Source organism: Spodoptera frugiperda, chromosome 1 (genome assembly GCF_023101765.2).
Source record: "Spodoptera frugiperda isolate SF20-4 chromosome 1, AGI-APGP_CSIRO_Sfru_2.0, whole genome shotgun sequence".
Classification (NCBI taxonomy): Eukaryota; Metazoa; Arthropoda; class Insecta; order Lepidoptera; family Noctuidae; genus Spodoptera; species Spodoptera frugiperda.
In genome coordinates, this window is record NC_064212.1 from 13,975,928 (window position 1) to 14,003,844 (window position 27,917).

The window sequence follows — 27,917 nt, forward strand, 5'->3', positions numbered from 1 at the left end:
ATCACTTTGAAAGATCCTTTCTTTAATGTTTAATCATTTCAAATCGATTGTATCGAACTAATGTCAAACTGTGAAAAGAAGGACAGCACTAACTAGTTCGGATTTGCTGGACGTTAGGAATCCCGCTAGTGTTTACCTCGAATTTATTTGAATATTTGGTGATAATTTACAAGTGTATTTTACACAGTGGACCTGTGAGGACGCTAGGTAAGTGTTTTACTTCAGTATTTAGTAATGAATGACTTACATATTTCACAGGCCAACTGTAAAAATATAACCTAAAATAAAATTCTGTGCGAGAGTTCTTCTCTGAATTTCTCTGATTTAATGAACCCGAAGTGAAAAAGAAATCAGCAGATATCTGAATACATGTATTTTAAATTATATTGTGATGTGGTGTTGATATTTCGCCCTAGTTTTGTCATAAAAATACCCACGTATGTTGAATTAAGGTGGAGGGTTTCTACATCACGTTACTTTCGTAATTATAATGTAACAGTCGACGTCCGACAGAGACACGTAAATTAATAAAAAACGTGTATAATTACAACCCTTCCATATGGGCTTTAAGAATAATTGTTTTGATTTAGAAATCTTCTAAAATATATGTAACAAAATCTTGTGACTGCATTTAGTGTTATTATTTATTTATAATTTTATCGAGACCAAACAATAGATAAGATTAGTACCAGGTGATTTTTATACTGTAGTAACTGATAATAGTTATTTAGAATTGTGGGTAATATTGATGAAGTTGTTCTAATAAAGCTGTAGGATTACTTTGGATTATAGAGACCATAATCAATGAAGTTACAGATTTTAATTGTACCTACTTTAAAATATAATGATGGATAATAGGATAATATCATTCAATTAATATTGACTACAGTAATGCAGTTTTATGAGTATAACAAAAGTATTCATATGGTTGGAGCATTTATTTACCTGAAACACAGGACTACCTAGTTTAGGCAAATTACCCCTGTAATATGTGTGTTTATTTTAAGGAAGATGCTATATTTAAGTACATTGTGACTAAGTTTTTGGAAATAAACTATTTATTTATTTACCTACTGCGCTATTGCCACTGCTGCAGTACTGGCACAGTCGGAAGCACATATTCTTGCTAGTCCGCAGACTACTTCCAATGCATGCAGATGCTACTACAGTCCTTCCTTTCCCACACTATTGTTAAATATTCAAATAGGTAACTATATTACCAGTCATTAATTTTCTTTGTTTAATTATTTATTTAAATGACCGTGTAAGACACATAATTTTACATAGATTAACCTGATAATCTTTGATAAGTAGTAGTAGTAAATTAATATAATTATACATTACTCACTAGGAAAAAATTTATTGAATTTATGTCATCATAATTTTATTTTATCGAGTGTTGTAATCAGTATTATGTACTTTACTAGGATATAATTTAAATATATTTTTGCCTATCTCACTGTCACAGTGAACAAGCAAATATTTCGAAGTGCTTAGTGATATTGACCATGATTTGTCATAAAGGTTTCACTTTTTTATATCTGAGATATCTTATCAGTTTGGACTGATTTCCTTCAATATTTACCTAAATGTTTGTTTAAGGATTGGCTGGGTTATTTGGTTATAGATTATACTGTGCTGGTCATTGCATTTCAGGTATTTTTAGATAGGTACATTTTTATCTCTGTTGTAGTTATTGTCTTAATATAATTTGGTAACACTACATACCAATTAAGTAAAGGATCCATATTATGGTGCAGTAGCTTTCAATATTTGCTTAAGAAAGATTTAATTGGAGTGTCGGGCTATCTGATTACAAACCCTTGTACGTAATTAGGTACAGCCTTGGTGTGTATTTATATGTCGCAATTTTTTTCGCATTAAAGATACAAACATACAATTAACATTTATAATAACTAGGTACCTATAAATGATAATACGCATAATTTTCGATAACGAGTTGTTACTTCAGGCCACATAATGTAAAGTTGCGTGTTCGCACGGCGGGGTCACGCAAGGCCGTGGACTTCGCGCTTCCCTCTCAAGTCCCCCAAATTGAGAACATGGGTCGTCACACGCGCACGTGTCGCCTGCCGCGATCGCCTGATCGCACCTGGGCCCGTGTAGGGGAAATATACGCACTATTATGCGTGTTTATTTATGGTTTATCCTGACTAGACTATGGATTGAAATTTTCTTCGTGTCTCAAATTGAGAGTAGCTTCTATTCTTAGCGTTCTTTTCAGCATTGTAACTTATTGAAAGACTTCTGAAATAGAGCAATAAGTAAGTAGGTTTCTAGTTCAAATACCTACATTCATAATTTAGTTCTTTAGTTTTCACACTTAAATTAATCGCAAACCACTCGCTTTGTCGTACATAAAGATTGCTTTTGGCAACTGGTCTTCGAAAACAAAAAACTAGTCGAAGTTAGACTTTGATTTTGTTTTGTAGCAATCAGCAGAAAAAACTGTTTATAATAATTACTGGCATTAACATCCTTCAAGGATATTTAGGTGCAATATTTATAAAGAAACTTCCTTGCAATAATGTGAACTTCTCAATTTATTATTACGTTAAAGAGTGTCCGTCTTGTTTTTCTTCTTCGGAAACTGTCATAGTACTTACTACACCTTATAATGGATGGTATTGGTCCGATATTTAAAATCAATTTCTCAATACGAGCAAAGTGAAAGACCCATAATTTAGTGAAAGCATTTTAATCTAAATCAAGTCGCGAAAACTTCATCTATCTTCCAAGTGCATAGTACCAAAATTATGTTTTAAAAGCGTATCGAAATAGTTTAAGTCCAATTTCATCCAAGATACGTCTTAAAGGCGAGTATAACAGTGTTCTACAATCCTACGGTTGACTGAAGAAGACAGTGTCCCTGTTCATATTGTTTGTGGTGCAGTAACTTGGACTCGAGTAAATACCAACCCGTTCGTTCCGCTTGACAAGCCAACTAAATCACCGCAGTAACCAGACGAAAGTGAATATACTCCGTGTAACAAGTTTTATAAGGCCAAGCATTTACAATATTAAGTTTTGTACAAGAATTCCTTTGTCAGTTTGCTCACTTATTTGTGCAAAATGTTTAAATTTTGATAACCTTTCGTTGTCTGCCAATGACAAATAACTGCAAATATTGTTTTACATTTTAAATGCATCGACCTCCCGCAACTTTCACAAACAGCTCTAGTTTTCTTTCGATGAGAATAAGGTATACTAATCCACCATATTACGTGTGTGTTCTGCCCATCCTAACCTATGGCGCTCAAACTTGGTCTTTGACACAACATCAGAAGTCTAAACTCAGGAGTTGCCAGCGGGCCATGGAGCGCAGTATATTAGGAGTTCGATGGTCGGATAGACTAAGAAACACCACGCTGCGCTCCATGACTAAAATCATCGATGTTGGTCATAAAGCCGCCAGCTTGAAGTGGAATTGGGCTGGTCACGTCTGCCGCATGTCGGACGAGCGGTGGGCAAAACTCACTACTGAGTGGAGCCCGCTCAACGTCCACAGACGTCGCGGCAGGCCCAGAAGGAGATGGCGGGACGAACTTAACAGCTATGACAAGGATTGGCCGCAAAAAGCTTTAAACAGAGAGGAGTGGAAAGAAGGTAGGGAGGCCTTTGCCCTGCAGTGGGACGATCATGGCTGAAATCTAAATCTAAATCTAATCCACCATAGCCGTGGACTGATTGAACAAATTATTCTAAATGGAATGCTTTATGGACCTGTCACTTCGCTTCGGTGCATGTTTGTTACATTTTTCTGATTGATAACTCTCATTATACACATTTGCACTTGTCTGTAGATAAATGTATCTTGAAATTTTTACAAACAGCAGTCAAGCAGTCCTTCGATAATGTCCCAAGGTCGGTAACTCATCGGACGAGATGTTTTTGTCCTAAGACCCTTCCACGATCTATACAAAACACGCTTGCGATCCGCATTATCTTTGACCCACTTGTCTTTAGATATACGCCCGCAGACATGTCTGTAGGTAAAACCACTTTACCTATACAGTTTTGTGTCATGTGCGTGTCGATTCTCATTGTATGATGTGACAACACCTGGACAAACGTTTCGATTCTGTGACAGGCGTGATTGAGTCGTAAAATTATGGTTTCAAACAGTTTTTGACGGTTTAACACCCCAATTATTATTTCACAAAAAATACACTGGATCCTCTTCCCGATCCCATTCACACAATTTATCTATGGGTCCTGCCCCCAATGATAACACCCATTTCCAAAGTCCAGAGTTCCAGACATCTCATCATGGTTATCAGCAACTTGTCACCACTTATCTCCTGTCTCCTCTACCGGCAGCTCTTCCAATGATCACACTGATGTCTTCCGCATTTGACCTTCAATGGTTATCTCACACAGTCTAAAGTTCGTTATTATAGACATAATTATCAGATTATTTATTACAAGGAAATAACAGTAAAGTGTGATTTTTATGGGTTTGACGTTTTCTGTTGCTTGACAATATTGCTTACGGATTCATAGTCAAGTTATACTTAATTACCTACATACTACATAAATGTGTAGAATGGCTATTTACATTGACTGATAATAATACTTATATTCACAATATTAATCCTAAAGCAAGCGAGAAATGTAAACCAGTTGTTGCAGTTAATAAATAACACGATTCGTGCAGACTGCAGACGACTCCACCTCAAAAGGCATAAATTCATGATAAAGCACGTCTGATGTCTAGAAGATAATATGAGATTACAAGATTATTCATTTGGACCTATTTTGTTCTCTTTACTATCAGATGAATCAGACTTTGTTCTCAATTCTTCCATTGATCTATTATTTGATTTCATACAAATTGGACCTGTATCAAGTTACAAAAACTTATTATTTATTCAGTTATCACCCTACCTAGGAGTCGCCTTCTCGGCCTTCAATTTTCTCCGTGATTCTGAGAACTGCGCCGTGTCCTTTGTCAGATCTCTATTACTATTTTATTCACACTAAGTCGGATAAATACTACCTAGACGATTAAGACAGCTACTCAATTAACGCAACCAGTAATTAAGATTATATCTCGTAATTACGTTTGCTTCAGACAAATCTATTTGCCAGAAGAGTTGTAAAGTTACTGACACTTTGTTCTAATCAGTCATTTTTCACAGCTTTTTGTTATTTGATACTGGCATTCTGGCATTGATAGTTTCTGTTTATTTAGTAATTCCATCATAATTGTATAGTTGAAACAGCAGACGGCTGTTAAGGAAAAAACTGCACCTGAGACGACAAGCGCATGTCTAGAATACAGCTATATCCTTTTAGTTAGGTGTTTCAGCGCGCGTCGTGCCACAAGCCTCAAAGTGTGTCAAGGGTTGAAAGTTCATAGGGACACGCGTGAATAACGAACCACACTTTGGACTGGGCACTGACTGAATGCTACATGACCGTTGACACCTCGCCGTATCCGTCCATGTTTACTGACACACATAGATTATAATATCGAGGTAACAATCCTTGGAGTTTGTACTGTGGAACTGCATTATCAAATGCCATATTGTTTTTGTTGATCAGAGTAGATGTTATCTCGAGTGATTGATTTGTTTTCAGATGGTGGATATTTATGATAAAAGGTATATATTTGAACTGATACGTTTAGTCGTTACATTTATAGATCGCCATAGACGCAATGCGTACATCACCACACACTACGAAATACTGTTACTATGCCAAACGATAAACGATAGGGCAATATCCTGTCCCCTAACTTTTCAACCCCAATTATGGCGTATTACTTCGGCCTTCAAAACTTTAACTATCAGCCGGATGCCTACATGGAGTGTCCGTCACAAATATTATCTTATGAGGGATGTAAACGAGAGAACAATCCTCCCATATTTGATTGCATTGGAAGTAACGCCCGTCCCGTCTATTCTCGTCCGGGAATATGGACTTCGCCCCCAGAATCGAGCCCGATCATTATCCCATCGTCCCGTCTGCGCGAGAGTTGCTTTCCGGCGAGTACCATCCGTTTGTAGGGCGACCACATGAAGGGTTCGTACTGAGATAATAACACAAAGATGCAGAGCAATGGGGGAGCTTAACAAATAATATCTGGTAACCTTCAATATCAGATAATCTGAGAATAACAGAAGCAAAGGTATTTAATACATTTATAGAAGATGTTGTTGTCATAATTAATTAACCCAACGCACAGTTCAGCGCGCACGTACCGAACTTTGACCGCGGGCTTGTTATGTAATTGACATTCCTAAACCACAACCATTCATACTGTATTTTATGATTGTTTCCTCGTATCGTGTATTTTCCGAACCAACAACTCTTGCATTGTCGGTTTTTAATTGTAATGCTACGCGATTGCCCGAGAAGAGCTACTCGTGTCATGATATTGTTTTAAATCATGTGGTTTAATTAGTGTTTCGTATGTATTATGTAGGTTTCCATAAGTTTTGGCTTTAGATGCTTAGTCTACAAGCTATATAGTATACATATTTCTACATATTGTCTTGACTTGTATATAAAAAAATAACTACTTTGTCAGCTACTTCGATAAACTACAAAGATCACACCTTTGTTGTCTCCAGCCGCAGTTCAATAAACGTTAAATCTTTATTCTTTATCTGACACGTTTTATTTTAAAACATATTTTTTCTTGTTGTTTATGCATTATCATTGGCTGTCATCTGAACTGTGCGAATCGTTCACCCGAAATGAATGATTCAATTTGGTCTCTGGATAATTATGGTGGTTTCTCTTCGAATGCTGTAAAAGAACCTACTTATAGGTAACGTGGAAGCGATTCCTAGATGGACTTGCGTCATTCATTCATTAATCGGGAATTGCACTTCCTTGTTTTAGACCTTTGTATTGTACAGTCATTCATTATACAGTGATTTATTATTAATAGGTTACGACTAGGTCGAACTTTAATCACTAGTTAAACCTACCTACTGTAAATTTTCTTTACGATGCCTAAATGAAATACTTTACAATTTAACAAAGACTCTGTTCCTTCATATAAAAGACGTATTTGCGACACGTTTCCGAATGAGATACCACACAAATAATATGTTACAAGAATGCGTCACAAAAAAAAACAGTAGGTTCACGGTAATCAGTGAGAGCAAAGTCCGCAATAATCTAGAAGCAACAAAGAACCATGGTCACAGCACTCGGAGCGTGCTTAGGTCATTCCGCCGCACGTTTTGCCCATTGTCTCACGTGTGTAGGAGTCTTTATAACACAACAAATAACTTGTCATCTTATATCCTCTCCACCATTACCTCAGCTCTTATATCATCGAGTTAAAGTCCATTTTGGTTTGACACCTTCCGCAGGATGTCCCGATTTGTTGTTAAGGCATTCTATTCGTAGTTACACAGTAATGACAAACAATCGGTTTCTATTAAGCTCATTATCATAATTTGTTGCTCTGTTTAATTATTGAGATATTAAAGTAATTCTTTTGGTACCAAACAGAAATCTGTTAATATTTTATATTTATAAATATAAAAGCTTTTCCCAAAACTGCTTCGTAATTTCATCCAATATTGGTCGTATTCAGTAAACACTGAAATCCAATAACGATACATTTAATTTCTATTAATATAGCATCCATCTTGTGCCTGGGGCTGTTCCACGAATACTTACACCCTCACACTGACGTCATCAAGTGAATACTTGATATCTGCGTTATCGAGATACTCTTATTGGGCCTGACTCATACCAGAATTAGTCGTCTACGGTTATTTTGGGCTGACGAAGTCTATAGAGATCAATCACCAGCTGACTTGGCAATATTTAAATATTCATTTTCTTCAAGAGGCACTACATCTACGGCACACCACTCACGATTACTAGTCGGATGGTAATGAAGTTAAACAGCATCTAAATTCTAATTTCTGTCTCAAAAAAGATGAATTTTTATCCTATCTTGGTACGGCGACGACTAGCGACCTTCCCCAACACCCTACATCAACAATCGGAGTTTGATTAATAGGAGCGAGTTTGACGGCCGGCCGAGTGCAGGTGCACCGAGCTATGGAGATATTTGTTTTCACGTCTCTGGCGGGCCGCGGGCGGGACTACCAGGATTTTTTGCGATATCGAAACGCTGTCGACTTGTTTATGAGTGCGGTGGAAACTGCACAACTCAATGGTCGCCAGTGTTTACTTAATGTAGCCAAATATGTAACTTTTATTGACAATTTGTTTTGTAAAGCTATCCATTACCATCTTCAAGGATTTGTCAAATTGTGTTGCCTCATCTAAACACATGATGATGTGAAGTCTCATGCCACAATTTACTCTGTAATGGAGCTACTTGCTACATAATTCTTAACTTGTAATCACGAGAAAATATCAGCCCATCATTATGTGAAGTAAATTACGAATAATGAGACTGTGCGTTGTTTCCTAATGCGACTTATTGTTTTCGCTTAAAATGATGTGTTGAAGCAGTTCAAGGCGATGCAAATCAGCATAAATGACAGGTTCTTAAACCTATTTTAAAACACGCAATATTTGTATGCGTAAAAGAAATCGAGTGAATTAGGAAGCTAGGATGATGCGTCATCAATCAGAGACACGTGAGAATCGGCCGATCACGCCACTGCGTCTACCACACTCTTTTATTTCGTTTGTGAGTTTTGTGACACATGCACAAGTCGGATCTGACTGGTCGTTTCTTTCACAGTAAATTCGTAGTTTACGTTTGTGTGAGACACAAGATGAGTTCGCCACACGTGGTACAGGCCCTTCACCGGTTCCACGTCACTGCTGCTTTTCGAGTTTCGACTCAGTTTCCGAACGCGCACCGCGCCGGCCGGACACACCGTGCGTTTGCCTAACGTTGCTAAAAAAAGTTATTTAAAAATCTCCTTTTGTATCGTGTGGCTGTGATAGTAATAGTGAATATTGTATAAGTTTTAAGTAACCTGCTACTAGTTAAACCGGTAAGTTAGTTTTTTGAAAGCATTTATTACAAGATTTACCACGTGAAGTACAAAGTTTAACCGCGTTATAGACAGTTATAATTACCCCGTGTTAGGGGTTCTTAGAAGTAACATAAGCACTGCCTTAGAATAAGTAAACAATATCATACATTATCGTGTGTTTACAAGTCTATATTTATAATTGTGGACGTGCTACGTGTTTGTAGATAGCGATCTTTTCGCACTGACTTTTATTTGCAATTGAATAAGAGTTGACAAAGAACTGGCGATTGGTTTTACTTTTCCTCGTAAGCCTTCGTGAAGTACTTTCACATTTTGAAGTGTATTTGCTTATACAATCATATTTGCTATTTGAGGGTAGATGAATAAAAACATAATTGTTTTAGTAGTGAAAGGTAGCTTTCAACGAGTAGCGAATTGAAGAAACCGGGCAAATTAGTTCATAGAAACCGATAATGTCTGCTTCATTTTCATAATCTTAGTATTATTATATTTTCGTATTTGCTGTTTTCTAGTTTTACTTATAATATTTTGCAGTCGTAGCAATGACCGTGTCCGTATCAGAGTCAATGATTACATCAACATCATCGACTGGTGTTTATTTAGACAAAGGCGGTAACGCTTCCGAGGTCGATAGCTTGCTAAAATTAGACGAGACAGTCATATGGGGTTCAGTTTACGATAAATAACAGCAACCATGGTTTTCTAATAATAAACTTCACCTGCTCGGTATTCTTATCATGGAGTAAATATTTTGTATTTTGTTACGTCATGGTATTGTTATGGGGAGGTCCATTAATATGCAGTACTGTATGCGCAAATCTGTTAGTAAATATACATATTTTTTGCCATTTTTTGTTAGTATTGTCAATGTGTTTATCAAATAAAATTCGGTCTACCTCGATGTTAGGCATTATTTTTTTCCTGTTCCTTCGGGATTTTCCTATAAGACCAATTTGTATCCAAAGATTCCCAGTATGATAAATACATTAGTCAATTTCTTTGAAAGCAGATTGACGCTAAGTGAATGTGGTTTTCCAATATCTTGAATTGTGATGCTGTGTCTTGCAGTTTTTCCAGATGATTAAAATTTTGCGTCTGCTTAAGTAAAAAAAAGTCTAGATAGGTACTATTTTGCGGCTTATAGAGTAATGATAACCCGTGGTCTTTAAACCTAAACGTTATTATCCAATAAAAAAGTTAAAAATAACTTTAATTTCGGAAGTCGGTGTTTCTCGGTATTATTTGTTTGTTACACCGACTTCCGAAATTAAAGTTATTTTTAACTTTTTTAGTGAAGTCGGTTTATTTTTTTGTAAAAAGTATTTTATTTCACACTTTTTAGTTGCGATAAAATTCTCTATCTCAATAACTACTTTATTTATTTGTATTGTCACAGTCACTTAATTAACTTTATTGTGATTTCTACATAGAAATCACATGAAGAAATGGCCAATGGAACTTCATACTATGTGAGTATGAAGTTCCATTGGCCATTTCTGGTCTTCTTCAACAGTTCCACCTCTTCAAAGGTTACTTTTTGACAGTAAATGCTTCAATTCTAGATGAATATACCAAAATCACTATATAGTTCCCTATAATATTTGAGGAGTTCCCTCGATTTCTCTAAGATCCCATCATCAGATCCTAACTTGGTGACAATGGGACCACCTCAGAACTATCTTCTTTCGAACAAAAAAGAATTTTGAAAATCCGTCGACAATTGACGGAGTATTCGATGAACAAACATACAAAAAAAAAAAAAAACATACAAACAGTCGAACATAGTACCTCCTCCTTTTTGTGAAGTCGGTAAAAATAGATTATTGTGTAACTTTCAATGTAAAATAGTTTCCATACACATGAAAAACGGTTACTGTAACAGTAAACCTACAAATTCGAACTTGACCAAGTTTTAATTAAACTGTCACAATGCCACTATTGTTTGGTGTTTCTGTGATGTACGTACCGTACGTGAATATTATGTATTGTTTAAAAACGTTCGAGTCAATGACCATTACGTATTTAATTCACATAATATAGTTAATATGAATTGTAAATATCTGTTTACTCACAGAATTAGAAGGCACCTTTTTGTTTTCTCATTCATCTCCTTATTATGTCTTCGAATTTTCAAGGTTATCAAACGCTTGTAAATTTCCCCTAACATAAACAGTTTGAGGGATCGAAGGCAATAAGTGTTGATTTCGCTTGAAATTTCACCCTCTCCCCTTCAATGAGGGGAACCTTGACATTGAATGCATGGCCTTGGGTGGGTACCAACGTAACTTAGTATCCCCTTACAACATTCAGCCGGGAGGTACAAATACCAGTCTAAGAGCAATATTGTGATTGTATACCTAAGTATCTAAGTACTCGTGTACTTGTGTACTTGTCCTACTTTCCTCGAAGCGAGTCCTTTGCAGATTCGTACAAACATTCGCTAACTAATGAGCCTCGCCTCGTGTCCTCCCTTCTTTGTGATCATTGATAGTATTAATGTTTACCATCATTTTCCCCTATTTGAGTGATGACATACTTCATAGAAATAATTCTTGGAAATGAAATAATATTGATATAATGAATCCTGTATCAGTAGTATTCATTTATTCATATTTATCTTAAGTTATCGTATATTTTGATTTTTGATGTGGACCAAGGTTAAAATGTCTAACATCATCTAATCTAATGTACTTATTATACCTACCTGTAATATAATGTTATCTGTCTCTTTGTGTAAGCATTGCATGCTGCACGGTGGCTCGTAATGCTACCTAATTACAGTTCATGACGATTGTAGAAGACAATTCATGCGTGACAATCTGATGAACAACGAAGCTGCCATATTTTCTAAGATTAAATTAAAATGGTCATGCTAAACAATGCACAGTCGATTAATCTCAGTGATGAGGGAATTGATAAGATATCGCGAAAAATATAATAATTGTTACATTTCCATTTCTCCCATTATTGTAACTGCCACCTGCTTCGGTTTATCTGCGTCGGTTTTAAAGTTTGTTCGGAAATGGGAACCTTTTCAAAAGCTTACGTCTCGAATTCTGAACGGTTTTGCATACGAAAACCCTCTCACGTCTTTGGCAGAGCGTTTTAATATCGAAAGGGATGTTTCTGTGGGCCCTTATGTTAGGGTACCTTCGTTCGTATTGCCTACGTAGGGAGGTGACATGCTGTATGTATGAAGGTACATAGTTATTACTTACCATGTGGTTTGATCTGTCTGTTATGAAACAAATACGTGACTGTAACAAAGTGGTGTGATTGTGTGTGACGTCACACTTTATTAAAAAGAGTATCCAGTTATTTTTTATTTGTTAATTATGAAGATTTTTTACAATCATACTAAACAAGTTTTTGCACGTATTGTTCCGTTGTTTTTCAACAGTCGAGCGCTACTCATGTTCAACATGACGGGATTGATGATTTAATTTAATTGCATGCAGTATTGATAAACCGTGTTGAGTAGTATTCATAAAAATGTCAATGAGATAACTAGACTGAAATGTGAGATGGTAATTATGACATTAGTATGATCGAAACAGTTTAAAACAAACATCTAGGTACCTACTGATAAAGATACGGTATGTTATAACAAGCAAGTTTAGGTACCAGGCGATAAGGAATCACGAGGTGGTAAAACAGGCAGACATTCTGACAACTAACCGAATATGTAAAATTGCTAAAGGCAGAAATCTCATAAAATTTGATGTTACCTGTACTCGTATTGACATTTCTAGTAATGCCGCCGTCTATATGTTCTTTCTCTGTCTACACCTGTGTTTTATGCGGAAACACAGCTGTGGTGTTGTCATCACTGAGCAGTGAACACGCCATTTCGCTAACGAATGCGTAGAGTTCGTTGATCCTATCTTGCTTTGTCTTCGAGCCACAAGGCTTCATATTCTCGGCTACATTTTTGTTATTAAGTTGTAACTAGTAAGAAAAATATACAGGTGTATAGTAGTCTTATGAGAATATAGTCACGCGGCAATCGGCACACATGTGGCCGAGAAACCCTAACACGTTATCTAACTATTGCGTGTATGATCTGTAGACAGCGTATGTATGTAACTATGTACCACGTTTTCTCTTTACTTACCCATTTTCCTTATAAAACGATTAGAAATTATACCACACTGGTTAAAATGTTAACCATAAATTCACTTTGTTTGTTCATGACAGCTTACATCTAAATAAACGTTGAACAGTCCAAAAAGACCACTTACATCTTCATTATGGTCGTATTCTCGCAGATGGTCGGACGCTTGTACAAATAAAACAAAGTAAAATATTCCTTATACTGAATATTAACAAAGATCGTTTTATTTTATCCCCGGCTACTGTTCCTGGTAATATTTGTGTGATACTTAGAACTAACGGTGGCGCTGCCATCGCTAACGGCGTCCATTGTGTCTGTTTTATTTGACTGCCTTAGATCTTTGTGACAAGGTTACAAGGAAATACTTTACCTTCTCAGATCACTAAACAAAGACCTAATATACTTAGTTTCGCGTATTTTCCTTGTAAATGTAGCCAATTACCTTGAATTAGCAAAACATAAATTATTTAAGTAGTCTTCATGATATTTATTTGTTGTGCTTGCAGTGTTAAGTTCATCTCCAAAGTTACGTTTCAACTCTGGCCCATGTCTGCGGCTTCTATGCAGCACTTCTACAATGTCATGATATCTAAAAATAACTTGCCGAAGTCCATGTTCTTCGCTGTGGAATAATAAAGTAACCTTTCGAGCTATTGAACTCTCCAATAAGGTTATCGGTTCGTCCGTTTGTAGGTGTAGAGAGACGGTATCGAGTTGTTAACCCAGTGATAACCTGATAACCCACGAATCAAGATACAGGCGCCGTAAGGACATTCGGACGCAGCACCGTGGCACCCTGGTCGCCTAGCGGATGCCGATAGCGATACATCGATTAATAAACATGTTTTGTACACTTTACTGCATAATGTTATCAGTAAGTACTGATTATGTTAGTCTGAAGGAAACGCCGTCTGTTGGCTCTTATCGAAAAATAGTTATTAATATTGTGTACCAGTTTTTATCTTTATTGAAGTTTTTAACTTTTCATCATTTGCAGCACGTTTACCATATTATTTTTCTCTTTTATTGCCATACGATACAGTAGACATCACGTTTGGAATAAAATCTATCAACATAAGATAAAGAATACAGTAAGTAAATTACTGAAAATAGTTGTGTTAGCGCCATTTTTGCGCACCGCTGACCGTAGCACCGCGCACAACATGGCAGCTCAACTGCTCAACGCAGCGAAGAAGTTATGAATTTCTATGCAGCAACAGTAAGTTGGGTAACACGGTCAGTTGCACTCGCTCGGCCCCGATGTTAAACCTCGGCTACTTATTGCGAATTCTATTTCAATTCGTATTGATAACCAGGGCGGGCTTTGGATTTATTCGTGGAACTATAATTATATTCGCAATATTTCCTCCATCAATTGGTTCGACTTTACTGTCTATTAATGGATTTTCTTACTACTCTACTAATCACTGGCCAGTTGTTCTATTACTTCTATAAAGCTAAATAATTATTTTTGTACACTAGTGATTAATATTATCAGCAAATTCTAGAGCATTTCTTTTCTATTAACGACACGTGGTGTGGTGACTGTGGTGTACCGTGACGCGACAGTTGTTGGTAAACATAATTTCGGAAATAACTATCAGGATTTTTACTGCGCCATGAATACTTTTATGTTGGCCAGTAAACTAATAAATCGTATTTAATTGCTAACAATATGGTCTAAAGGTTACTTGTTCGACCTTGACAATGACGCCGAGTGATCCAATCATTGTGTTTGGTACTGTAGGTGTACGCAAAAAATGCAATCATGGCCATACAAATATTTTATGTACTACAAACAAGTTTTAAATGTTAGACGAAGATTTTGATCAAAATTATTGGCAATGAAATGATTATTTATTTATAAGAATGCGTCGTACACTTTTAAAAAAGAAATAGAAAAATGTTAGAAGTTTCCACGGCATTTGTTCAACTAGATACAGAGCTATTAAAATCTGTGCTGATATGATAACGGCACTCCTCGTGTTTATCTTATCAGCATTCAACCAAAATCTTCCAAACGACATTTAAAGTCCAATAAATCATATTAACGTAAATTGTATCCTGTTTGTTTGTCCGTTACAAAAGTCGAAGTCCAAAATATTTTTGCACTCAAGGAAGCAACACCTACGCGCAAATAAAAGAACTTAACATGAATATTAGGAAATGACTCACACCCATATTAGACAGACAACAAAAGCCAAGTTCAATGGCATTCCCTCATTATGGTAATTGACTTGACATTTTAACACGTATTTGTATTCTAACTTAATCTTCTTCTATACATTTGTTTTGTGTGTAATTGATGACTGTTTGATTGTTAGCAGTTTTCTAAATTATGTCAGCATGATCGATCGCAGAACCTAATTTTCGCAAATTGGGAAACGATACTGCTTCAATAATTTTCACATTAACTCTTGGCGTAATTCTTTCTGTTGCCTATTCCGCGAAAATATCTCATTGCACACTATTACTTACTACATCAACACTAAAAACACAGCCAGTACCGAGTGATCTCAACTCCATCTCACAAGTTATTGTAATCGCTTCGATAACAATCGGGAGCGTACAATATGTACTACGAGTACGTCCATTCATCGCGTGAATACGTTGTTGTGTCGTTGAAATGGTCACTCGGGCTTTAGTCCCCAATCCCTGATGCGGTCCAAAGTCCATGTTGTTATTTTGTATCAATTTGTCATGATGTCACTAGTGAATCTGGTGCTGTGTTACAATTGATCGAGTGGACTTCGCACCACATTGTGAGCCTTGCACGCGTCCTATCTAAGCTGGGTTTACAATGAGTTGCACAAATAAAATCACTGTTTTTATAAACTGAAAACCTTGGTCGTATATTATTATCATATCTCGAATGATTATTTTTAAATTCTTTTATCGATTTACTGCACTCAATTCCATGAGTCAAATTACAAAAATATTGTAACGGATGCAATGCAAGTATTGATTTAACCGCTGCCTTGCTTTCATAACAGTTCGCTAATATTTTATTGTTGAGCATCGAATATTCGACAATCGTAGTTGAGACAAGGTGCATTTAAGACGTACCTACATTTGGATTTATCCTGTAGTTCTGCACTGGGGTTTATTTGAGAGCGGTCGTGTGGTGGTCCATCACGTGCCCGGCTTTATTCCCAAGTCGTGTGCGGTCGTGATAGCCCGTGCCATCGAGCTGTCTGTGTGTTTATTTACTATACTCGTCTGGCACATTGTAGTGCGAAATGACGTAAGTTTCCGATTGTTTCCTTTTACGTATTTATACTTCCCATAACTTGATTTACGGCACAACCTCTTTGTTTTCTCCGAATGATTAGTACGGAACAACAGGAGCATTTTCGGTTCGTGAAATTCCTTGTTTATGTAAATGTACTGAAGCCTCTGCATTTTTCGCGTTTCAAGAGAGGATTTATTTAGAAGCAGGTAGATGTTACGTGTAATTTATGAGAAACAACAATCGTCTTAAGTTAATGTGCCTTACTTAGTGTTCATTAGAATTAATTGTTTGTATACACAGTGGGACGCGGCCATAATGAAGATAAGTTGTAGGAATTAATTGTTAAATGTTAATTAAAAGACGCGACTGCCTGTCAGCTTTGCCCGGAATTTGTTGATGCGACAGAAGTTCGTACCTTTGCATTTGTGTGTTCATAATTAATGTGCTATAGGAACCACTCCTACCGCGTAACCAGGTATTGATTTAAAAACAAATAAGTTATTTCTGTAGAAAATTCCAAATTGATATAATCTTCGAAAATATTTTATTTGCACTATAATTTTATTGATTCTGTCGTAAACATAGATATCGAGGCTCCTGTGATTCCTTCGCAAATATAAAATGAATCAGGTTGGCAACAACTGATAATAATATTGTTTTCTTACCTTATCAACCAAAACAAATGTCTCGTTGACCTTGAAATATTTTCTTCAAAAGGTCATTTTTATAAATGCACCTAAGGAATGCGCTACATTGAATGTAATGAATAAATGTCAATTAGGCGATAGGTACACGGCGCGGAATTTAATTGGAATATTACTTACGGGTCCGTCTCAGTGTGTTGTGAAATTAATTGGACTAATCGAGCTACTTAGTCTGTCTCGACTTCTGGGGGCAGTGACGTCACGCTCTGAAGCAGGCAAGTAGGTACCTAGTAGCTACCTACACAGTATTCCTGAAGAACATGAATATAGCATAAAATGTGTTGGAATAAATAAGACCAGACTTAAAACTTTCTTACTGGTGGACGTCCTTACAGATTCGCATTTGTAATAAACCAAGTGTCCTTTTTTAATATAACTTAGTAAGGCTTCAGGCTTTATTTTTCATTCGGATAAATGAAAAATTTCCCGTAATTTGTTAAGTGCTCTCTGCAACCTTTTGCCGCCGCCCCACCAGTATTATCCCTGGCTCCTGTTTCGACCTCAATTTGTTCCACTTTTACTTCGTCAACACACTGTGTAACGTACATTGGTAATTTTTGATCCAAAGTCTACTAAGTTATTATAGGTAATAATTAATCAAGTTCAATTAATCACAGTGTTTTCCTGATATCAGAATCAGCTGCGCTTTGTACCATTCCGTACTTGTCTACACGATACTTTGCCTCATGTGGTTTCCCAATACATCTGAGTCATATGTATTTATTTTAATATTTTTCCTCTAATATTTCCGATAAGGGATTAATACATGCACTTGCACACGTATAATAATTATGCTATGTTGTCCCTGTGCTAAGTCAATATGGACACAAGGAAACTTTGGAGCCAAAAATGCAACTGACAGAAAAGTTAATTTTGTAGTTCGTTGCGTGGTGGGTTTAACCCTTAGTTAATATTTTTTATATATTTTTAATGGACATGCTAAATATAATCTTTGTCTGTTGCCCTCATCTCAAGTCATTTATGGCTCTTTTTCTATATTCCACCATCAGTCCTCAACACAACCCTTTTTCTTTCACATCTATCTCACTTTTAATGTTTCGGCAGGTCCGTACATCCTTACATCCGTACATTTAAGTCGCTGTAACATACTTAATAATGTCATTATGTATAATTGTAGGCATTATGAAAAAACACGTCGATCATTTACAGTATTTTCCCCGAGCACGTGCCTAAATGAGGTCGGAGTCCATGATTGTAATTACACAAACGTTGCGGTCAGTGTATCAAGGGCAGCCTAATTGTTACACACATTCGTTTCGGTTTATCTCTTGTTCAGTTAATGCTTTTTGTTGACTAATAACGGATTAAGATTGTAGTGGGTTATCGCGATTTAGGCACTAGATTATACTACTTGCCTATTTCTTCAGTCTTGGCTCCGTAAAGGGACTATGTCCGATAAGAGTTAAGCTATCTTTCTTATCCACTGTTGCGAAGTGTTCTTGTACTAATTAATTTACTTTCTTTGTTGCTAACTGCGATATTGGTATTATCATTTGTGCATTGCACTTTGCTCTATCGTCCAGCTATCAAAAGAGAGGATCTTACATTCCCACAGTCTTATTGATCAACAACGCGGTCAAGTTCATGTTTTCATTCATTGTTTTATGGACACTTGACACTGGCATTTGAATGCTTTCGATCAGTTTCTCATGCTCTGGTTTGTGCTGAATCAATAAATATGATCGTTACGAAATATGTAATTGTGGTTAGACGAAATCAAGTCATCTGAAATTCTTATTCAGACCAGTCAAAATTTTAACACGAGTCTATGAATATTGTTCAAGTTATATTTGTGGTGCTACATTTTGTCTGACTCATCGATTAAAGTTAGCCTAATTGGTCATTATGTAAAACTGTTGATCAAGAACTGTGTTCGTATGACGGTGCGTCTGGGAACAAATGGCTGATCTCATCAGTTCCATGCTTGACCTGCATAGTGTTTGTTTGACCACGGCACATCTAGCTCGCGGGGGCTTGTCGCTGACGTACATACAACCATTGTTTACACTAAAATGCACCTTGTTTATTGTGAATTTCGATTCATAATTGAATCTCTATTTTAGGATTCAAGAGTTCTAGACTAATTTTATGCTTCGTTACCTAATCGTTACGGTGCTTTATTATTACGCGCTACTTGTTCTATTTTACAATAGATTTATTTGGTTTGAATTAATTGATTTAGCAATTAATATTTAATTGACTTAATCTAGATTCGTATCCGTCTTATCAAAGATGATTTCACCTAAATAAATATTTCGAATGTAGGTAAGTAAAATTACATTGACTGCGCCCTTCGTGTTCGTAAATTGCTACACATTTAATGATTAGGTATCAAAATCACGCAAATTTTCACAGTAGTACATGTTTATTCTTATCAAATTGTTCTAGCAAAAAATTTAATCTCTCAACAATTTCATGTAATTGAATCATATCTCCTAGCATAGACAGGAAAGTAATTAATTACTCTATAATCGATGACTCGTCATTTTTACTGATTATGTGTTTTTATTGTGAAATAATGATGACAATTTCTTTGATTGTTCGAGAACGTTCGTATTACCGAAATGTTAGACCAGAGCAAAACTCGCCATTATCGATAAACAACATCAGTTTTAGCTTCCAATTTCTCCGCTATCGTTTTACTGCATCCACTGTTTCTAATCAATAAGAATCTTCCAGAATAAAGCAATCAGTGGTATTTTATCCAATCCATACTTCAAGAAACATAATCTTTTGCGCTGGAAAATATCACACCGCATAACATCAGCAAAAATATGTACCTGTCTGAGACGAACATAGGGGTTAATATCAACATCGAGTATCAATACGCAATACGTGTTACTATCGATCGGGTTCTCCATAAAAGCTGCAGATTGCAACCATTCAGGAGCTATGAAAATCCGACGAACAAAATTGTCACTGCATTCACTAAACAAATTGAATGATTGTCTGTTTGTGATGTTGTGTCTATTGATTGATTTACTAATATTTTGCCTTATTGTTACAGGTTGAAACACACAGAAATGTTTATAGACGAGAATGAAACGTAAGTTTATTTTATTTAGTTTTATATTTGAATGGATACTATCCACTATTTACCATACTGGATATTGTAGTGTCTTACCTACCTTCGTGTCTTTTAAGTTTAATCACGTTTAATAGCCAATAAACGTAAGTCATGATTGTATTACTCTTCACGCGATTACTGTACGATTCAGCGTGCTGTGTGAAGGTCGGCTTATCAATTATATTTTATTGCTTAATGAGTACAGAAACAGTAGTCGTTAGATAATCTTTATATCTGTCACGAACATGGTATTTACTTGTAGCTTACACCTCCTTTAGAAGAACCTATTTGTTTTGCAAGTTATAAAGTTTTGCAATCATAATTTTAATCGACCGGTCTCTGAATTATTTTCCAAGATTCATATCGTCTTTTATATATTTTTTCTGCTAAGTAAACGTAAATCTAACGAAGAGAAAGCTCGATTTTTGCATAGCTAAACAAAATAAAATGGTTAGAATATGCAAAATTAAAATGGAGAACCGTGAAACTAAAAAACTAGGCTAGACGAACGTAACGTAATTGCCGCAGCAATTGACAACATCCGCACCGCAGTTTTCCTGGCGACGGAAATAAAAATCCATGGGAACTAATTCGATTTAAAACAACTTGATTTAAGAAAACTCCATTGATTTTTACACGAGATGGAAAGAAAATAGGTGTCCAAACCTGGATGGTACCGTAATGGCATCGACATTATGTTGTCAATTTACGACATCATATCTGGGTGTGAGCGCTCCCTGGTGGAAATGGTCCCACTAATTTACCGTTTGGGTCGCAATGGCCGAACGTTTGGTTATTATATAGACGTGATAATGATAACCCAGGAATCATTATTACACTTGGTCACATAAATTGGACATTAAGTATTATTTGCCGTGAGAGAGCTGGATGCTGTTGTCCAGTTACCTTTTCTCGTGACCCTTGAGAACCAATTCCATAATCGGTCTTCTCTACTCGGACGCAAAATGTCACAGTCGCGTAGCAAATGCTACAAGATCGAACTAATGGAGATTATTAATATACTCATTACAAAAGGTTTAAATCAAGCTAATTCTTTTAATTCTGCAACTGGAGCTGTAAATAAGATAACGAATCCTAATTTCTTTACATCTCCGTGGTAATCTTGCAACTTGCACTGGGATTTACAGTTTCTTAGATATGAACAGTGCTGGCTAGCTGCCAGAACACAGCAGACGTTTCACTGGATCCCACTTTTATTTTCGTTGTGAAGGTTTTTATGCACCCACATGTATTTCTGTCTGTTATTCAAACAAGTGTTACGTCTCATTTGACATTGAAATACTTTCTTTTTGATATGACGACCTCGGGTGATACGAAGTCCACTTTCCGCGGATCGTTTTGTTGTTTGATAACAAATGTGTCTATTGTCTAAAGCACAATGGGTGTGTGTGCTGATAAATGTGCCGGTGACCGGGTCATTGACCAGAGATAATCCCTGATAGCGAAGATACTTATGACAAGATATGTTTGTGCTGGTCACTGTGGAGCTGCAGTAGTACACGCAGTAGAAATCGGTCGCTGAAATATTATCACGCAACTTGAGTGGTGTATTGTTAGCGCAGTAGATTTAACTTCAAAATACTCTTGTCTGCTAAGGATTTACACCAACGATGCTAGAAAGATATACCTATTAACTGAATGAAGACAATTAGTCAAATGCAACACAAGAAAAGATATCGTGTTCCTAAATGATTACATGCTTCACTTAAAATTCACGCAAAACATATTTCGTTAAGTATATCGATAGCGGGTTATTACTTTCTCTTTGTTCATCGTATCGGCCGGATGGTCCCTTATACCGGAGGAAATTGCTAATATCTCTTTGTAAACATTTCCTTTGATACTTTGTCCTATAGTCCCGCCTCGTCAGCCAATATCATTTTAACTACAAGTCTAGAAATATCATTGTTACTCGAGCTCATTTCCCGAGGGCATTGGGTAAATAGGTTCCTGTATTGTCCATTTGAAAATAAACTGTTATTGTAGTGCCTAGTAGTTTGTTTCCAAGTTTCCATGTAGCGCTTCAATTCACGTGACCTTTGCATGCACGTGTCTGCACTTCCTAGTGCATCTACCTCATCACGCACCGACTGGTTCTAGGAACTCACAACAATTGAGTGTAGCATGTGAAATCTGTTTATAGATCTAGATTGACAGCCATGGTCGTGGTCTATCCACTCGGGCCCTTGTGACCCCAAGTGTAATGGATTGCCCGGATCCTACTTACGAAACCAATAATACTTCACGCAAACATTTCAACTACCGTAACTTGTTATTTGCTGATAGGGACGGAAATAATTTTGCTCTAATATTATTGCTAGCTTTTATTAACGGCGCCGCTTGTCGTATAGAAATATGAAAGCGTAGCAAAGTAATAAACCAATCGTTGAAACGGAGTTCTTCAGGGCTTCAAATATATCAAAAGCTTTATCAAAGATCCGAAAATACTATGTAGTTATGATAACGCTTTAATATTTTATGTTGCATTTAAAAATATACACTCTATTATTACATACTACATCCATTACATAAAGTTAATCATAATACAGGTGGAGTGCATTCGATACACGATACAGGACGATCGAGCGTCGAGCCACTAAAAGCATGTGCGGCCACAAATAGTGGGGCATTTGGGCATTACCGAACTTTACGAAATGTAATCACCGACCAAAATATTAGGACTTAATACATACGGGAAGTAATTAGCGTACAATCACGTGTTTTATAATATGTAATGAATCATTGTTATTGTAATGAAAAACATGCAAATCAGTTTCAGTGATTTGTTTAATCTGAAACGTATGAGTCAGTCTTGTCTCTGGACTTTAGTACTGTTGTGACTAGAGAATTAATTCAGGAACTTGACCACCGGTCCGATATGACAGGGTATTTTACTGTGACTGATGTGTTTACTACTAAAGATGACCAATGACATAAAGCAGTAGATACTGAAAATATGGAACAGAATCTATCTCAGTAACATCAAAGATCAGAAATAAATGCTAATAAAGTTTACTTAAGTAAACTAATTCCAAAGTTCAACAAGGATTATAAGTTGTTTCGTAATCCAAAAATAGCGCATTACAGTAGGTACAGGCTAGTCGACGTGCTAATCAGTATGATTACATAAACAGCCGGCCAGCAACTGTTGATCTTTGGTCAAGTGTCCACGGCTAGACACAGCTCGTCTTTACATCGACAAATACTGTCGTAACACATCCGTCTCACATTATTTCTATATCAGATAACTTATCAACCTTATTAATAGTATTGCTTGATAATACGTGCATATAAGGTTTATCATTCGTAATCCTGACTTAGTTGACCGCAGCGTGTCGTACTTGCATGTCCTAACCAGTGCTTAGTAAAATTGTGACAAAATGGGAATGCCTGAAAGTAGGAAGTGAGTAATTTTTACATTGGTCTTTTTAAAAGTGATGTGTGTTTCATTTCTGTTATTTGCTGTGTGTTATTATTCTTTTAATTTTTTTTCTGGATCTACCACGTGTATGGAAATTATTGTGGTGTAATTCTCAGTGTTTCCATCTCGGTAAAAATAGTTTCTGTAATTGGTATCGTCTATAAAACACATTCCGGAAATTAAAGCAGTAATATTCGTTTTGTTTTCATACTTTAAGTACACTACCGCTTTATCGGTGTCTATAAATTGGCAATGTTGCTCAAGTGTGTCTTAAGCCAAAATAAATTGCTGGTCTATAAAACTATGTAGTAACTGCCTCTATAAGGATATTTTTCGCAAACACCTTCGGAACTACTTTGGCTAACTGCAGGAAGGATACTAGTTCGACTGGTTTCAATACTACTTGATATAATAACTTGGACGATCCTTGCAGCCCTCGTCTCGGTATTTGTAGCACCGCACGCGCATCACTACTAACCTTCATACGATGGGAATTAACATATCTCGTTTATTCTGCAATAAAATTACACTGACCTTCTAAAGGGAATGTGCTAAACACATGGCCTACCTTCCTTTTCATGGAATTAGATTTTTTTTAAAGTTAATTAATTAAATGTTGCTTTTAAAGCATGCAGTGAGACGTGTCCACAAAAAGCCATGATTAAACTCCTAGATGTTTCTCAACAGAATTTGCGCAGATAGGCTTGATCCAAACTGGTTTTTGGCACTAACTCTTGCGCCGGTAACGTGACTGCGCAGTACACAAGTTATTCGCGAAGGACACCATTATCATTGATCACATTTTTCGGGTGTGTACTGTATTACTTTCATTGAAACACGTAAGCAGTTAATTAGATATTATATCGATTAGTGATAATTAACAGATTCCCTTTCGATAACTTAAGGGAGCCGGCCTATAGCGAGCCGTTGAACGTCGCGCTAGTGTTGTAATGTATCAGATTATTGCTATTATCAATCAGTTACTAAGTATTACTAAACATGTATGTTTCTCGGTCTATAAACCTTGCTACGGTAACGCACGTGACTCCAATATTTAGTTTCGTAACTGTTGTATCAACATCGATCGTTTACGAATTTGTACTTTACTCATAATCATATTGTTCATATGATTGCTTCGTTAAAATTCGATCAACGAACGTCTTTTGATCCTTTTACACGTTCTGTAATGTAAATGCAATTTGAATGTGATTGTAAAATCCAACTTGTTTTACCAACGTCTGTTCCTAATCTCGATTCAAAACTGAATTCAATTTTGCACCATTCTGGGAATAAAACTCGCAATCGGGCATCCGATTTTCAAATAGTTGGAATTCAGTAGTGCCGGTAGTTCCTTTGTAAGCAACTAGCGTGGTCTAGTGGGGATGTAACTGAGTTTGCGAGTTACCGGTAACAAAGACAAACAGGTTCGCATTTAGCGGTAACTTTCACCGCGGCTTGTTTCCGACCCGTCCTGTAACTCAACGTCACGCTATCATCCTTGTTCATTACGTTGCCTTTATAGCCATTATGCTGTATACCTTTTACCGTAATTTAAGTATGTTTGCTCTTTCTTTAATTTTGTATGGATCATGGAACTGGATTTATTGTTCCTGAATTCTTTATTCCTAAGTCAGCCCTCCTACGAACAATTTGCACAACACATATTTGTCTACAATAATTATACTTCTGTATTTGCATGATTTTGTTACGTTGCTACGCGACTGTGATTTCTGCTTTCTGTCAGTTACTGCGTGGGCAGTTAACGTTTTAGAAAGCCATAATTATAACAAAAACATGAGTTTATTTACCCACAATACCCTCAACTTATTGCTGCCGGAGTTAACCATAATAACAGCTGTAACAATCACAAGTTCTTGTTATGTTTTGCCTTTAATCCCGTAATAATATTAATTTTATAACTTCTAACCTAAGTAAATAATTTGTATAAAGTTGTTGACTTGCCCTTAATAGACATCCAGTTTGAGGTCAGACCCGCGTATACATACAGTCTACAGTTGTACATATAAAAATTGGTCGATATGCACATTCAGGTCGATTACGCCGCAGTCTCAATGTTTACGCCTCACTACACTTCTGTTTATCTGAAAGTTTTTCATTATAATTATGTTCAAAACAACTAATCCATATCTAGATAAAACTCTTATGGAGCTTTCCTTTTCGGATAACAAAATTCTTTAATGTAGCACTAAGTGCCAAAAGGCCACCACTAGCTGAAATGAAAATGCGACCAATGTTGTATCTACTGAAGCGATAAACTCTCCAACAGACAGCAGGCGGAAAAACAACAAACAGTGCAGGGTTAAACAAGAGACCTTGTGCTAGATAAGGGTTGAAAACAGTGAAGGATGACGTGCATTTAAAAAATAAATCTTAGATCTGATATGCACTGCACTTATGTTGCCTTTTTAATAATTATCTCATGTTTAATGGCTTTGCTTATTCAGTTATAAGTATAGCTAGAGGCAAGTATACTATGGGTCGAATATCGTTAGCAGTACAAATTGTTGCTGAAAGGTTTCGACCTCGCACAGCTATTGAAGGAAGTGTCGGTAACTCCGTACATTAGTCAATTAGCCTGTATCGACGTTTTGGCGTCAAGCAGGCTACGGTGCTCCACGCAGCGTAACAATGCCATTGTCTCATCGTGCACTACTATGTATAGTTTCTTTATTTATGCATGGAATGGACAGATGTGATCGACGAGCGAGACTTATTAAGTAATTATTGGATATTTAATTACTACTTTAATTCTCGATATTCGTTTAATTATTGTGACAGCGCTGCGCGGTTCGAAATGAATTTATGAGTCCTTTTTGTATACCGTATTCCACGGGCGTTGATGGGCGTATTCCGTACGGCGTATCAATATTAATTTCATGTATAATAGTATAGTGTACACCGATGTTGATAATGGATATTTTATATGGCCTCCAGTTGACAGAAACGAAGGAACGCGTACACGGTGCCTCACTAATCAATAGTCTGTTTAAATAAAATAAAAGCCTGTTTCACTGTCCCAAATACCGAAGAAAGGAGGTAATTAAATTAACGATAACCTTTGAACAGCCAAAGAATAAAAGTGTATGTAAAGAAAAATCCAATTTGTTAAAAAATAATTATGAAATATTATATTTGGAATTTAATTTGAGATCTTGTTACCAGCTTCAAAAGGACGTACCTTGCCGTCGAATGACCTAATTTCTAGTGTTTCTGCTTAGTATTACAGTACCGAGTTTGTTAAATTAATTTACAAATTATTATGGACATTCCTTAAACATGAAATTCTATGTGGCTATGAAAATAAACAGAGTATCTTTTTACATAATTATTTATGTTAATATAAAAATGTTGTACAAAGGGTTTGAGGGCAATGTTTTCTTTCGAATGAGTATTTTATATTATTCTTTTCGTTTGGTATTTTCTTTTCTGGCTTACTCATATATTTACATGTTTCTCTAGATCTAGAAAGATACAACAGAAAGGTCATATCAATATAACTTAGTCTGGAAACTTAATGCTTAAGAAGCAAAGAAACCTCTAATCTTCCATCTGTATTTAATGAAAATTCTTCACAAAATAAGCTAAATATTTACTTGAAACATTAGATATTTCTGTCTGTCGTCTGTCAAGTTGTCTTAAAGTTTTGTACCAACTATGTACTTAGTAAGAATTGTATTGTTGTGTTTTCTGAGGTTCAATTTACCTTTAAAACGTCTTGGTTTAGTGGAGGCTAGATTTTGATAGCTGTCTGACTTCTACGAGTACTTAAGAGTACTTATCAATATAAATAAGCAATGATAAATGATTTCAATAGCATTCTCTCTCTTTTCCGTTTGTTTACGATCCGATGGATAAAACAAACATTGCTGTGCATACCAAATATTTTGCGAATTTAGAAGGTCTAACCTATAAACAAACAAAAAAATGATTTTGCTAGTAAATTTGCTAACTGGGCATATACACTGAATACTTACATGGTAATGATTACCTGGCTATAAAGCCCGTTAACAACTGTGGCCTATGTTCTGGTCAGCCAAGACAAGCCAAATGGCGGAATATAGCTGTAATACCTGACATGCTTGCCAACCTTGCCAGTGCCAATATTAATGACTTTCCTTTGATCTCTGCTACTCAATTAGTGCAGTCATCCCTATTGAAGTATTGAAAGCTATCAGTGAACCTTTTTCTCAAGGAGTCTCAAGTTTAAAGAGGACTATACAATGTTTAGTATGCCGTGTACAACTAGACTGTTTACTCATGTATTGTAGTAATCCTTTGTCCAAATGTTTAACTTAAGAGTTCGTTCGTACACTTGACTAAACTTGAAAGATATACTACATTACA

The 27,917-nt window shown here is 36.2% G+C and overlaps 1 protein-coding gene across 4 annotated transcripts in view; it reads left to right on the forward strand.

Moving 5' to 3' along the window:
* The first annotated feature begins 78 nt into the window (after positions 1–78).
* The window catches only part of LOC118273647 (long-chain-fatty-acid--CoA ligase 4), a 41,687-nt gene continuing 13,848 nt past the window's right edge, over positions 79–27,917 (forward strand). Inside the window, exons 1-2 of one of the 4 annotated variants that reach the window (XM_050701512.1) lie at positions 79–207; positions 20,051–20,089. In XM_050701512.1, coding sequence (XP_050557469.1) covers positions 20,067–20,089 — 23 coding nt within the window. In that variant the 5' untranslated portion in view covers positions 79–207; positions 20,051–20,066. Of the gene's footprint in view, positions 208–8,801; positions 8,970–16,237; positions 16,331–20,050; positions 20,090–23,307; positions 23,535–27,917 lie in introns of those variants that run through there. The other 3 variants (XM_050701561.1, XM_035590728.2, XM_050701477.1) reach the window with 3 other exon arrangements.